We start from the raw sequence: 14,730 nt of genomic DNA, 5'->3' as shown, positions 1-14,730 counted from the left end.
ACGGGAATAGTGTGAAAATAGGGCCTGTATACATGATTTTTTTTTTTTTTAATGGTCAGTGAAAGGAGGGCATTTACTTTCAGACTTTTTCAAACTATTTCAGTTTTATTTTAAATGTGTTTTCTATGCAATAACTCAAAGGTAATTAAGTAAATATCAGAAAGAAAATTGTAATATTTAAAAAAATAAAAATAAAATATTTATCCCAAAATGGGTTTGCAAACATAGCCTAAATCAGTGCCCAAGGGCATTCCCTACTGTGCTTGATGGGCACACTGCTGAGGACTACCGAACCATTCTGGAGGACCATGTGCACCTAAAGTTTCAAACATTGTTACCTGAAGGGGGTGCCATGTATCAGCAGGATAATGCACCAATACACACAGCAAGCCTAAGTTGTGACATAATGGTTTAAAGGGTTAGTTCACCAAAAAATGAAAATTCTGTCATTAATGACTCACCCTCATGCCGTTCCACACCAGTAAGACTGTTCATCCTCGGAACACAAATTAAGATATTTTAGATTTAGTCCGAGAGCTTTCTGTCCCTCCATTGAAAATGTAGGTACGGTAGACTGTCTTACGGGTTTGGAACGACATGAGGGTGAGTCATTAATGACATAATTTTCATTTTTGGGTGAACTAACCCTTTAATGAACATGAAAGTGAAGGTGAACACCTCTCATGGCCTGCACTGTCACCAGATCCGAATATTATTGAGCCACTTTGAGGTATTGTGGAGGACGAGTCAGAAAAAGTTTTCCTCCACCAGCGTCACACAGTGACCTGACCACTGTTCTGGAAGAGGAATAGCTCAAAATCCCTCTGGCTGGCCACTGTGAAGGACTTGTATCTGTTGACGCTGTATTAGCCGCAAAAGGAGGCCTACATTATAATAAATTATTGTGGTCTTAAACCAGGTGTTACAGTTTCACAGTCCAACCCCTGTAGATTGGTTAAAATTATATTTCCCATAAACTTTTTTCCTCATAATAACTTTAGGTTGAGCTTTGCTTATACAATAGACAATTTGTTTAAAAATTAAGAATATTGAATGAGATGTTGAAGTGTCCAAATGATTGTATATTGCGAGTTACAGTTTTAAAGAGTCTTTGTTTTTATGCGAGGATAATTTTATTTTAAATAATAGTTTGTCAAACATACACAATCACAACCAAAACATGTGAATTGTGATTCTTACACCGCACGCACGCTCTCAACGCTAATCTGACATGATTACAGATCCCAAGAACCACCACGGTAGAAATGAAAGTGGGCGGGGCTTACCTGACACAGTGACACTGCGCGCGGGTTTTCAAAGAAAATGGCGGAGCTTCAGAACGAAGGATTCGAGCCGTGAGTGTTTTATTGTTTACAATATGGAAATATATGTACTTAATGTTTCCCACTGGCTTGTGATAGTAATTGCTGCATGAGGAATTCACTTAAATAAAGCAAAGCTTTTAGAACAGCGTTTAACGCGGTTGATGTTGTCAGCTAAACTGGATTACTTAACGGACAAATACTGATAAATATTATTTAAAGTACTTTACAATATATTGGATGCAAATAACAAGGTTGTGTAACTTAGTTTGTTCGGTGTGCTGTAATCTACATGTCCATTTAATCTCTCTCACAGGTGTGATGCCAGCAGCACTGATACCAGGGTAAATCTGTTTTCTGTTCTTCTTTTTTAATGTAACGTTACTGTTCAAATAAAAATGTATGTAGCAAATCATCATATCAGAATGATTTCTGAAGGATCATGTGACTGAAGACTGGAGTAATGATGCTGAAAATTCAACTTTAATCACAGGAATAAACTACATTTTAACGTATATATTCAAATAGAAAACAGTTAAGTAATAATATTTCACAATATTACTGTTTTTACTGTATTTTTGATCAAATAAAAAGTTTGAACGGTGCTTGTTGCCTTTTTCCTAGTTAACACTTATGCTTTTTAAATGTCATTATGCGTTAATACAGAATCCAATGTCTGTGGTTAAAATGTAACGATAATTAAATTAATGCAGTCAACCCTCCCTTATAATGCTGTGTTGTGCTTCTGTGTCACCTTAACTAGCTCTCAGAAGTGTCTCATGGAGTCAAACGGCCTCATGATAGTAACCACGTCTCCGGTCCTCCTCAGAAGTCTCCTTGCACATCACCTGCTCATGCAGTAATGCAGCGTTCAGGAGAAGAGGAACGGCCAGAGGACTCGAAGATGAGCTCTGTTGAGGAAGGCATGAGGGAAAGTGTGAACATTACTGCTCCTGAACTGAACACTCGCTCACGGAGGAAATCCTGGAGGAGATCATCCAGAGGCAGACGCTCTCTGCCGGCCCTCCCCGGCTCCTCACAGCGTGAGTGCTGAGTCCAAGAGCCTTTCACTGGACGTCATGCTGGAGTCATTTAGGATTGTGTTGACTTTCACTTCTCTTTGTGTCTTTTAGCCCTGTGTGAAACCATCAGTCTGTCTTTACCTGACAATGAGAGGCTGGAGATGCTAATTAAAGCGGCTATGCAGGTCTGTAAAATGCATATTAGTTAAAGGATTAGTTCACTTCAGAATTAAAAATTCATGATAATTTACTCACCCCCATGTCATCCAAGATGTTCATGTCTTTCTTTCCTCAGTCGAAAAGAAATTAAGGTTTTTGATGAAAACACTTCAGGATTATTCTCCTTATAGTGGACTTCAATGGAGCCCAAACAGTTGAAGGTCAAAATGACAGTTTCAGTGCAGCTTTAAACAATACCAGACGAGGAATAAGGGTCTTATCTAGAGAAACCATAAGTCATTTTTTGGGAGAAAAAAAACAAAACATTTATATACTTTTTAACCACAAAGGCTCTGCGATGCGCCATGCATTATGTAATCATGTTAGAAAGGTCACAGGTGATCCAGTGTTTACAAAATCGAACCTGCAAAGAAAAAGGTTAAAAAAGGAGAAAAATCCTGGAATGTTTTAATCAAAAACCTTAATTTCTTTTCAACTGAAGAAAGACATGGATGACATGGGGGTGAGTAAATTATCAGGAAATTTTAATTCTGGAGTGAACTAATCCTTTAACGAAAATAAATGAGGCTTTGACATTGTTACAGTGAATATACTTGAATATACTGAATTAAACCTTTTGATTTCTGTATCTGTACATAGAGGACAGTGAAGAGGGTCAAAAACAGTCTGTACACTGTTCCTGGTGTTGATACAGAGACACTTCAGACTCAAGGTAAGTCAGTTGATCTGATTTTTACTTGTCCTGCCAATATTTTCACAAGCTTTGTGACCGAGGAATGATCTTTTTTGTATTTTGCAGCCTTTTGTATATGTATATGGGATAGTTCACCCAAAAATGAAAGTTCTGTCATCATTTACTTAAGATATTTTGAAGAATATGGGCAACCAAACAGTTGATGAGAAATACTATGGAAGTCAATGAAGCCCATCAACTGTTTGGTTGCCCATATTCTTCAAAATATCTTCTTTTGAGTTTAGCGGAAGACAGACATTTATACAGGTTTGGAACAACTTGAGGTTGAGTAAATGATGACAGAATTTTCATTTTTGGGTGAACTATCCCTAGAAGTTTTCTTTTCCATCTTTCAGGAATTTTCACTAAGATATTTATTCTTTAAAAAAAAAAAGGGAAATTATATATATATTTATAACACTACCATTCAAAAGTTTGAGTTTGGTAAGAATTTTTCTAATGTTTTTGAAATATTTTTTCTCATAAACTCACCAAGACTGCATTATTTGATTAAAAATACAGTTAAAACAATCTGAATACATATTAAAAAGTAATTTATTCCTGTGATGGTAAAGCTGAAGTTTCAGCATCATTACTCTAGTCACATGGTCCTTCAGAAGTCATTCTGATATGATGATTTGATGCTCAACAAACATTTATTATTAATATCAATGTTGAATACGGTTGTGCTGCTTTATATTTTTGTGGAAACCTTGATGCATGTTTTCAGGATTCTTTGATTTAGTAGAAAGTTGAAAAGAACAGCAATTATTTGTAATAGAAATCGATTATAACATTATAAATGTATTTACTGTGACGTTTGATCAATTTAATGCATCTTTGCTAAATAAAAGTATTAATTAGAGATGCACCAACACTAAATTCCTTCTCCGATACGGATAGCCGATCATTCAGAGTGATATCTGCCGATACCGATAGTTTGGGGGTTCTGCCTTTTATATTAATTAATGATAATTTCATTATAATTAATAATTAATCATTATATTTTGAATTATTATATTTTAAAAAGAAATGCAAATAACTATTTCCATTTCATCAAGTTGTTTGAGTAACTAGTATCCGTTATAAAACACATTACTCAAATTAATTTTAACACATATTAACTAAATTCTGAAGATAAGATTAACTTTCCGAATGTTATTAATTCATACAATTACTATTAATATTGAACATCAAACTGATTTCTTAGCATTTTTTTACACAGTGCATTTTCCAGCCCTCTTTTGATTGACAGGATATATCAGCCCTGACTAATCAGCTGTTTTTAAACTATCAGCCGATAGTGTGAAAATGTGCTTTTATTGGCCAATATATTGCTGCATCTCTAGTATTAATTTAAAAAAAAAAAAAATCTTACTGACCCCAAATGTTTAAATGGTAGTGTAATTCTTACTGATATTCCCAAACGTAATAATTGCAATTTCAACAAAAACCTCATCTATTAGAACTAGCCAGCTAGATAACATCGTCTTGATAATGCAAAAACAGAATTGAATAAATCACAGCAAATGCCCACACTTTTTACATTTTGTCAAAAACCTATTTCATGATGTTTATGTGAACATCATTCACTTCCAGTTGAATCTTTGCATGAAGAGTGGGACAGTCTGGCTAAAGACATTAGCAGAGAAACTCAGAATTCACTCCCAACTGCTGAGAGGTAAAAGTTCGTTTTTCCTGTGTTGATTGCGTTAATCACTAGTCCTTCAATCCTGAAGCCCACTCTGGTTTATTAAATGTCTCCCTGTTTCTGTATGTGCAGTGACCCCGTTGTTAACACGGCCACTGCGCGCATTCAGGAGGACATTAACAGGTAATTCTCCATCTGCTCTCGCAAATTTATTTCATGACTGCAATTGCCATGTTAATCTATAGCTGTTAATGGTCATCATGTGCTTATGAAGGTTACAGGCTGAAAGTATGTCATGGGAGTCGCTATTGAACAAACACCGGACCAAAGCTGACGAACTGGACAAGTGAGCATAACTACACATATCCACAGCACATGTATGGATGCAGAAGTTTTGGTTAGCTGTGCATCTCTGTCCCGTTGCAGATGTGTGGAGCGGGGTGAAGAGAAGGGACTGCCTCTGGACCCATCATGCTTTGCCAAGTCTTCACAGAGTCGGGTCATTCTGAACAAACCTGACTACAAGGCAGTACTCGTGGGACAGCAAAAACTACTCCGAAACATGGAGTTAGTGGTGAGGCCATGACGCTTTAGACTCGAGGATTCACTGAACGAGTGTAAAAGGATTCAGAACCTGTTACAGATAAACAGGAATTGAAATTAGTTTGTTGAACACTTTCACTAGCCTTATCTCATTTTTAATTTGTTTGTCTGTTGTTTGCCCAAGCTTTTACAAAGGGCCTAAAATAGAATTAAGGGCTGTGGGCCGCAAGTAGCTGTTGCATTATATCCAACTATATTAGATATTTTTTAATGTACAGTTAAAAAAATTGCTCATTAGTTCGTTTTCAAAAATTTGTCCTGATAATTTACTCACCCCTATGTCATCTAAGATGTTCATGTCTTTCTTTCTTAGGTCGAAAAGAAATTAAGGTTTTTGATGAAAACCTTCCAGGATTATTCTCCTTATAGTGGACTTCAATGGCCTCCAAATGGTTGAAGGTCAAAATTACATTTTTAGTGCAGCTTCAAAGGGCTTTAAATGATACCAGACGAGGAATAAAGGGGCTTGTTTATTTTTATAAAGCATATACAGTTTAGAAAACGATGGATAGTTTCTCTAGATAAGACTCTTATTCCTCGTCTGGTATCATTTAAAGCCCTTTGAAGCTGCACTGAAACTGTAATTTTGACCTTCAACTGTTTGGTGTCCATTGAAGTCCACTATATGGAGAAAAATCCTGGAATGTTTTCATTGAAAACCTTAATTTCTTTTCGACTGAAGAAAGAAAGACATGAACATCTTGGATGACATGGGGGTGAGTAAATTATCAGGAAATTTTAATTTGAAAGTGAACTAATCCTTTAAGGCCTGGTTTCACAGACAAGGCTTAGAATAAACCAGGATTAGACCTTTAAGTAGCTTTTATAAACATGCCTTAGAAAAAAATAGGGGTGGGACAAAATATCGATATGGCGATATATCGTCATCCTTCGGATAGCTATCTGATCGTGAAAAGACCAGGTCTAAATGCCTAAAAACGCATTTGAGACGGATTTAAATCCGATCGCTCAAACCATTTCAGGAGATGGTCTGGGACGCATTCCAGTCAAAACTGTCTATGCTCAGTCTAAATGCATCTGGTTGTTGAAACTACATATGCAAATTTTACTTCTCCCAAAAATACTAAAACTGAAACATGTGAGAGTCAGATATGACAACGCTACTGCATCACACATCGCTGCAGATCTCTTCAGCAAGCTGACGTGCAAACTGCCGCATATGAAAGTGAAAGTAAGTCGCAGACGCATAACACACAATTATCTTCAAGTGGAATGAGACCTTATACCAGTGCTGTTGCCGCTCTCTCCTATTGCAGTCTTTGATTTGAAATTAACTGATGGTCAATAAAATGCACCTCATATTTCTTGCCTTCGGTGACGTGAACTCTATTAAATGTAGCCTACATATAAGATCAGATTTATCCGTTAACCTGCACTAACCTTTTCACGTGCATTTTGTTTTCATATTAAGACCAATATCACGATGTATCATTATAGGATTGTCTAGCGATATATCGATTATCGCTGACTCGCGATATTATCGTTATCGTGAGCCATTTATCGTGATCGTATCGTGAGGTACCCTCCGATTCCCACCCCTAGAAAAAAACATTGCTGGTGTGCATCTTGAGACAAAACAATGGCACTGACATAATTTAAGATATGTAAGTGTAAGTTGCTTTCAGTTAAGACAGCTTAAACATGCATTTTAGTCTAGGACTATCTTAAGCCTTGTCTGTGAAACCAGGGGTTACAGAATTGGTTAGGTTTGTTTTTTGTTTTTTTTTCTTCTTTTTTCAAACTGTTTTGAGAACTGCTGTCATGTGCAGTTGTGTTTCCTCACAGATGGACTCTCACTGTTGTATAATGAGGGAGCTGCTGTCTTTCCATGAGAAATCTCAGCTGCTGCTAAAGGAGACCAGCACCAGACTAGGTGAGAATATGTATTTCAGTTTGTGGAACAGGTCAATAATAGGCACTATCCTTCAAAAGTTTGGGCTCAATAAGACTTTTTTTTTTTTTTTTTAAACAATCTGTTCTCAACATTGATAATAATAATAATACATGTTTCTTGAGCAGCAAATCATCATATTAGAAAAATTTCTGAAGGAACATGTGACACTAAAGACTGGTGTAATGATGTAATTGATACAATCTTTATTTGAAGCGCCAAGTTACTTTCAAAAGGTGGTTTGAACGCTATTGTAGACACCAGTGTTTATATCCGAACTATAAACTTTTATCTCAGTATTTCTGGGATGATATGAATATTTGTAACACAGAAATAATGTTACTGTGTGGTTGAAAAGAAACATGACAACTGCTCTCACTGATCAGCAGCAGCACAAATGCAAATTTGAATGTTCGCTGTGATCAGTTTAATAAACACAGGCGAATCGTTGTCAATTTGGAATGAGAGTGTCTGAATCGAGATTGCAATCTTTTAAAGATTAATCATGCAGCTCTCTTACTCACAAAGTAAAATCACATGAAATGCAGGGCAATGCAAGCTGCCTTGATAGTGGCAACTGATTTTACCGTAATTCAAAATTGTGTGAAATTAATCCTGTTTCTTGCATTAAACACTGAGTTGTTTTTTCCCCCCACAGCTTCCAAGGCTGGATTTCAGAATCTCCCTTCATCCCCAGTCAGACAGCTGATAAAAGGACCCATATCTAGTGTTTCCTCCTAGTTTTCCTCCCATAGGATGCTGGGCTTCCACAGAAAAGCTCTATAATCTGATATGACCATTTTGGATATGCATTAATAAGTTTTTAATGTAACATTCTACTTTTTTCCTGTAACAAAATAGGTAATTTTTCTGTTAACCAGTAATTTGGACAAAAAACCCCAAAAAACATTTATTTATACTAGACATACAGGTGCATAATTTGCTCTTGCTACTCTTCGTGGACAGTACCATGATTTGCTGATGAATTTTGAATTTAATATCTGTAGCTGTTTTGTTTAATGTCCTCCGGTGTGTGTGAGAGAATGTGTACATAAAGTGCAGAGATGGACACTAGATGGCAGACTAGTTATTCAAAGCTCTACTTTTACCTGTGTGTTTTAAATACTGTTGTATATTGTTTTGTGCAAGATTTCTACATATAATTAAATGCCTTGACATTTACTTCAAACTTTTTCTGCTTTCGTTCACAGTTCTGTCATGTAAAATTTGACTCCGTTTGAGTCTTTTAAATGATCTGTAGAGTATCCTGCTTGTCTAATGGACTAAAGATGATATTCATTCATCCATCCCTGGATTTTCTTCTGCCTGAATGGTGTTTTGTTTCCAAGACAAACATTGCAAGCAAGTATTTATATGCTTTAAGTCATCGTTATTAGCCTAAAGAAAAGCTGCTGGCCTTTAGTCATGAGCTCTTTGAGGGCCTTTTAGCCTTCTATTATGTTTGTTCTTGTGACCCCTTCCCCCACACTTCCATCCCTTGTTCTCTATTCAACATAGCACAGGGCTGCTGAGCAAGAAACAGGCTTAGAAGGTTTCTCCACTTCACATCCTCTCTGTTTATATCACATTTCCATGCCCACAAGACTAAACACGACCTGCTCTGAACTCCCATGCCATAATAACAGTATATGAGCTCGAACAAAGCGACGTTCACTCTCAATACTAACTCCACTGTGATCAAAGAAATTGAAGACAGACGTTTCAACAATCCTACAAGAAAACCTTTAACCGTTTAGATCTCAGCAGCTTGAAAACGAGGTCATTTTTCTCTGATGCACGTGCAGGCTGATTAGACTTGGCTTGTATTTAGTTTTCTCTGTTAATGTAGGGACGGAGGTGGTTTAGCAGGAGAGTGGGGTTAAGCGTCAGAAGCACTGGGGGTGGCACAGCAAGAGGGATCGATTCTTATTTAGATGAAAATGAGGCTCAGCGCTTGTGGGCCGAGGGTGCATCTGCCTCAAACAGCTTTAAGAAGAATACCTATTCACAGTCAGGAGGGTAAAAACTATTCTCATGGTGGCAAATACTTTTAAATTAAATGTCAATTGACAAAGATTAATCTATGCATGTGGTGGAGTAGCTGTCTATGTTGGTATGGAGTAAAAATCAGATGGTCCTTTTGTTGCTGGGGATTTTAAATCGTGCATTGTTTTCAGTATCTGTCAGGTAGTGGTTTATATTGTTGAGATAAATGTGATAAGCAGAACAGGTTCTTCATTAATAAATTAAAATACATTTATGTATTATGCAATATAGACATATATGTATATATATCACACATTTATATTATATATATATAACACATGTAGATCAAAAATAAAAAAACGGTAATATTGTGAAATATTACAATTTAAAATATCTGAATATATACATATGTACACACATACATGCACATATACATGCAGACATATATATACATATGCAGAAATACTTTATAAATATATATACATAATGTATACATATATATATTTATATACACGTGTGTGTATATAAGTATATATATACCTACATAAAACAATCATTATATACGCATACATATACACGTATATAGAGATCAAACAAAAAAACAGTAATATTGTGAAATTACTTTTAAAAATAACTTATTTTGATATGTTACATATATATAAACACATACATACATGCAGACATATACACAAATACATTATATATAATATATATACACACATGTATGTATACACGTGTGTGTGTGTGTGCATCGGTGTGTGTATATATATATAAAAACAAATATACATACATTAAAAATACATACATAAACATATACTTACATAGGTCAAAAATAAAATCAGTAAAAATTGTGAAATATTACATTTTAAAATGTACCTGTTTGAATACACACACACGCATATATTCATGCACACATATATATATATATACACATTCATACAAATACACTATATATGCACATACATATATACACATGCATACATTATATATACACACATGTATATACATACACATAAATAGATCAAAAATAAAATACAGTAAAAACAGTAATATGAAATATTACATTTTAAAATAACTGCTTTCTATTTGCACTATATATATATATATATATATATATAATGAGATAGATGTATACATATAGTGGTACCTTTTTCCACTGGGCCACATTGTCCATCATTTAGGAAATGAAAGGAGAAAGATTGAAAAAAATATAGATTTACAATTACTCAAAATCTCACTGCGCGAAAGCAACGCTGTGATAACGAGTTCAGGTTACAGTTTGTTCTCTAATATTCTCATTCTCACTTCAGATTGATTAGTGTTAGATTGTAGCCGAGAGATGTGCTACGCGTCAGCATAAACCAGCACCACTTTTGTCCCATTCCTCTCTTTGCACACACATCATCAAACTCCCATTGAAATGCTCCAGGCTGAGTCTCTCCCCTCCATGTATCCCAGCAGCCATTCGTCTGAGAAGCCTGTCTTTTCTCTCTGAGTGATGAACTGCCCCAAAACGTCCACGTTTGCAAAAAAAATTGGGACCACTTATTTTTAATCTGCTCTGTCCGTGCACTTGCTAAAATACATTGATTTAAAATAAGTGATGTCATACTCAGCCATTTATATGGACGGGCATGAAAATATGATATTAGATAATTAATAGGTTAATTTAACTGTGAATACTGTTGAATTTTAACTCTTTTTGAATGCATTTTTATTTTCTCCAAAGACAATCCTCTTAACATAAAAACCATAATTCTCTTAGAATACATTTTGTGAAACTTTGGCTAATTAATCCACACATTAACTGAAATTTGATTCAGTTTAAAAATTAGAAATCTTAACTCGCTCTATATCCAACCCAATCCATTTTCTTAAGCATGCAAAAAGTTATTGTCACACAGAAGAAAGATCTATATATCTAAACTTAACAAAACATTGTTATCTGAAATTCTCTTCCTGAATCTTGATTCATTGAAGCATTTCTTGTACATTACTACTGTTCAAAAACGTACGTTTTGCAATACACATCGGACTTTATGTTGTCACAGCATATTTTAAAGGGAGAGTTCATCCAAAAAATAAACATTGTCATCATTTAGTCACCCAAACTGTATGTGATTCCAAACCTGTATGACCTGCTGTCTTTCTTCTGTGAGACATAAAATATTAAATTTTGAAGGACATTAGTAACCAAACCTTTTTGGCTGCAGGACAAAAGCAATGCGTAATTCAAAATACAGGCAAACCAACACCTTAGAAAAATCAGTATGGAAAATTACTTCATATTAACAGTACATTTTGGGCCCTATTTCTACAGACTTTTCCTTGAGTGCACTATCAGCTCACAATGTACCCAAAGACACGTTTTAAAGCTGAAAGTTGTCAGTAGGCCTATTTGTCTGGAACAAGAAACATTCCAGCATTCAGTGTTGGGGAAAGTTACTTTTAAAAGTAATGTTACAATATTGCATTACTCCCTTAAAAAGTTACTAATTACATTACTTAGTTACTTTTCATGGAAAGTAATGCATTACGATATCGTTGTTACCTTTTTTCAACTGGGCTTTGCTTGCTTGTTTTCTAATGAAAAAAAATCGAATTTTGGCAAATGTCAAATCAAGTCATTTTTATTTATATAGCGCTTTATACAATACTTTTTACAGATCAGTATCAGTACCATTCAAATATTCATCCAGTTCCTTTTGATCGGATTCATCACGCCGGTATGGAGCCGAAGCTGGTCATAGGTCTGTACGGAGGACGTGTCTTGTGGTCTTTGCTGAGGATCTGTGCCGATGGCTGTCATGTCAATGAGGCCTTCACAGGGGATGGTTTATAGTCACAGTCTCTGCTGACCTTCAGGGATGCGTTGTGTTTGTGTCTATGTGCAGGTCCTCCGTCTGATCTGGATATGGACCGGATCCGGCTCAGTTTGATTACGATAACCTCAGGATGAGACAGACAGACTAATATTAGCATATATGCCTTTATGGATATAAAGGCCATTTGAGACCAAAAGTGAAATGAATAAGCCTCAGGCTAAAGGAAATGCAAATTCACACCAGTAGAGGGCGCAGCTCAAACCTTTCAGCTGTGCAGGACGCAGGAGAAAAAGTTCAACAGTCTCACTTAATCAATAAAACTCAAATGTGATGTTTAAAGTCATTTTTGCTTATTCGTAGGATGAATTAGATCATCGAAAGTTAGCGGCAGACATTGGTTAATGAGATTTAATACATTTGTGCTATTTGATATATTTAATTATCGCAGGTTTGCGTAATAGCTTGAATTTCACTGTTTTTAATCATTTTGAGGACTAATGAATCTGTTTTTGTGAAAGACATAGGGACAGGACAGGTGTCAGTCCATAAATGGGAAATCTTGTGTTACTTAATTGAAAAAGTAACGCAGATATTTTGTTGTAAATGCATTACTTTACTAGTTACTTGAAGTAATCCAATTACGTAACTGGCGTTACTTGTAATGCTATCCCCAGCTCTGGCAGCATTATGAACCATTTTGAATGTTGGTTTCACAACCATCCAGGTATGTTTGATTTGCATCTTCAAGCAATTTAATTTGAGTAATGGAATATTTTGTGAAATGTTTTGAATAGAGGCAGTTCAGACATTTTGGTCACAAGGGTTAATTATGCTTTGTAACATACACTAAAATGGCGATTATGGAATTTGGACACATCGTCACTGGATAACTCACTGGGTTCAATATAAAACCCTAGGGTTCTTGACTCAGTGTTAAAGGGTTAGTTCACCCAAAAATTAAAATAATGTCATTTATCACTCACCCTCATGCTGTTCCACACCCGTAAGACCTTCATTCATCTTCAGAACACAAATTAAGATATTTTGATGAAATCCGATGGCTCAGTGAGACCTGCATTTGACATTTCCTCTCTCAAGAACCATTAATGTACTAAAAACATATTTAAATCAGTTCATGCGAGTACAGTGGTTCAATATTAATATTATAAAGAGACGAGAATATTTTTGTGCGCCAAAAAAACTAAATAACAACTTTTCAACAATATCTATACGGGCTGATTTCAAAACACTGCTTCTGAGCTTTACGAATCGAATCAGTGATTCGGATCACATGATTTCAGCAGTTTAGCTGTTTGATAGGAGATCCGAGTCACTGATTCGATTCGTAAAGCTTCAAAGCAGCATTTTGAAATCCGCCCATCACTATATTGTTGAAAAGTCGTTATTTTGTGTTTTTTGGTGCACCAAAAATATTCTCGTCACTTTATAATATTAATATTGAACCACTGTACTCACATGAACTGATTTAAATATGTTTTAGTACATTAATGGATATTGAGAGAGGAAATGTCATTGCTCCCTATGCAGGCCTCACGGAGCCATTGGATTTCAACTAAAATATCTTAATTTATGTTCTTAAGATGAATGAAGGTCTTACGGGTGTAGAACGACATGAGGGTGAGGAATTAATGACTGAATTTTCATTTTTGGGTGAACTAACCCTGTAAATGATTGCATAATGCTTTCATGTGTAATGGGTTATTTAAATTATGTTTACAAGCTATTCAAATTAAATTATTCAATTAAAGAATAAATCCATAAAACCTCTAAACACATATACTGTATGTGTGTGTATATACACATATATAAGTAATGCATTACGATATTGTTGTTACCTTTTATATACACACATATATATACATATACATATATAGCAAGAGAGAGAGGTTTAGTTTTTAGTTTTTATTAATTTTTAATTAATATTAATACACAGCACCTGACTGAAACCTTTCAGGTTTAACATTTTGTGGATTAAAATCACCCTTAAATAAACTTACAGTGATTTTTACTACAATAACATTGTAATTATTAGCAGAAATGTTGTAGATTCATTCTAAATTTAACATTAGGGGAGTGAGGGAGTGAATCAATTTAGGCTAATTCAACGATGAAATTGTAATTATATAGTTGGGATATTATATTCCAACAGCTTGTGTAAAAGAAACCAGTTACACAGATCAAAGCACATCATTGAGGCGTCATCCATTGTGTCACCTTTGGAGACTACTGGCTTATGTAGAAATGCCACAGTTCAGCTATGGTAACTTGCAACACAAAAGATGCATTAAAAAACGGCATGCGATCGGTTTGAAAGAGACGCGCAAGTTGTTTACTCGCTCAGGCGCATGCGCGCCAGTGGCGCCCCTAGAGGCTCCTCACAGAAGCGGCTCTTTTGTGCGCGATGATGACGTACGGGCTTGTATGTAGTAGCGTGAACGCGCGCAGTGGTGCGCTCGCTCAGAGGGGGAGAAAAGA

General features: G+C 35.6%; 1 protein-coding gene across 2 annotated transcripts; it reads left to right on the top strand.

The window, feature by feature from the left end:
• Positions 1 to 1,312: 1,312 nt before the first annotated feature.
• On the top strand, positions 1,313 to 8,632 carry LOC137013037 (Kinetochore-associated protein DSN1 homolog). Of its 2 annotated transcripts, none has more exons than XM_067376610.1 (11): positions 1,313 to 1,355; positions 1,639 to 1,666; positions 2,086 to 2,365; positions 2,456 to 2,529; positions 3,164 to 3,236; positions 4,857 to 4,938; positions 5,041 to 5,091; positions 5,183 to 5,254; positions 5,335 to 5,482; positions 7,318 to 7,405; positions 8,082 to 8,632. In XM_067376610.1, the coding sequence occupies exons 1-11, from the start codon at positions 1,324 to 1,326 to the stop codon at positions 8,162 to 8,164; spliced, it is 1,011 nt and encodes a 336-aa protein (XP_067232711.1). In that variant the 5' UTR covers positions 1,313 to 1,323; the 3' UTR covers positions 8,165 to 8,632. The 2 variants fall into 2 exon arrangements, with proteins under 2 accessions (XP_067232711.1, XP_067232719.1); XM_067376618.1 differs by lacking the exon at positions 1,313 to 1,355 and adding an exon at positions 1,816 to 1,861 and having other exon boundaries at positions 1,648 to 1,666.
• Positions 8,633 to 14,730: the final 6,098 nt, after the last annotated feature.

The sequence above is a fragment of the Chanodichthys erythropterus genome, chromosome 3 (assembly GCF_024489055.1).
Source record: "Chanodichthys erythropterus isolate Z2021 chromosome 3, ASM2448905v1, whole genome shotgun sequence".
Classification (NCBI taxonomy): domain Eukaryota; kingdom Metazoa; phylum Chordata; class Actinopteri; order Cypriniformes; family Xenocyprididae; genus Chanodichthys; species Chanodichthys erythropterus.
The sequence above is the reverse complement of the archived record's forward strand: the minus strand, read 5'-3'. Positions and strand labels throughout refer to the sequence as shown.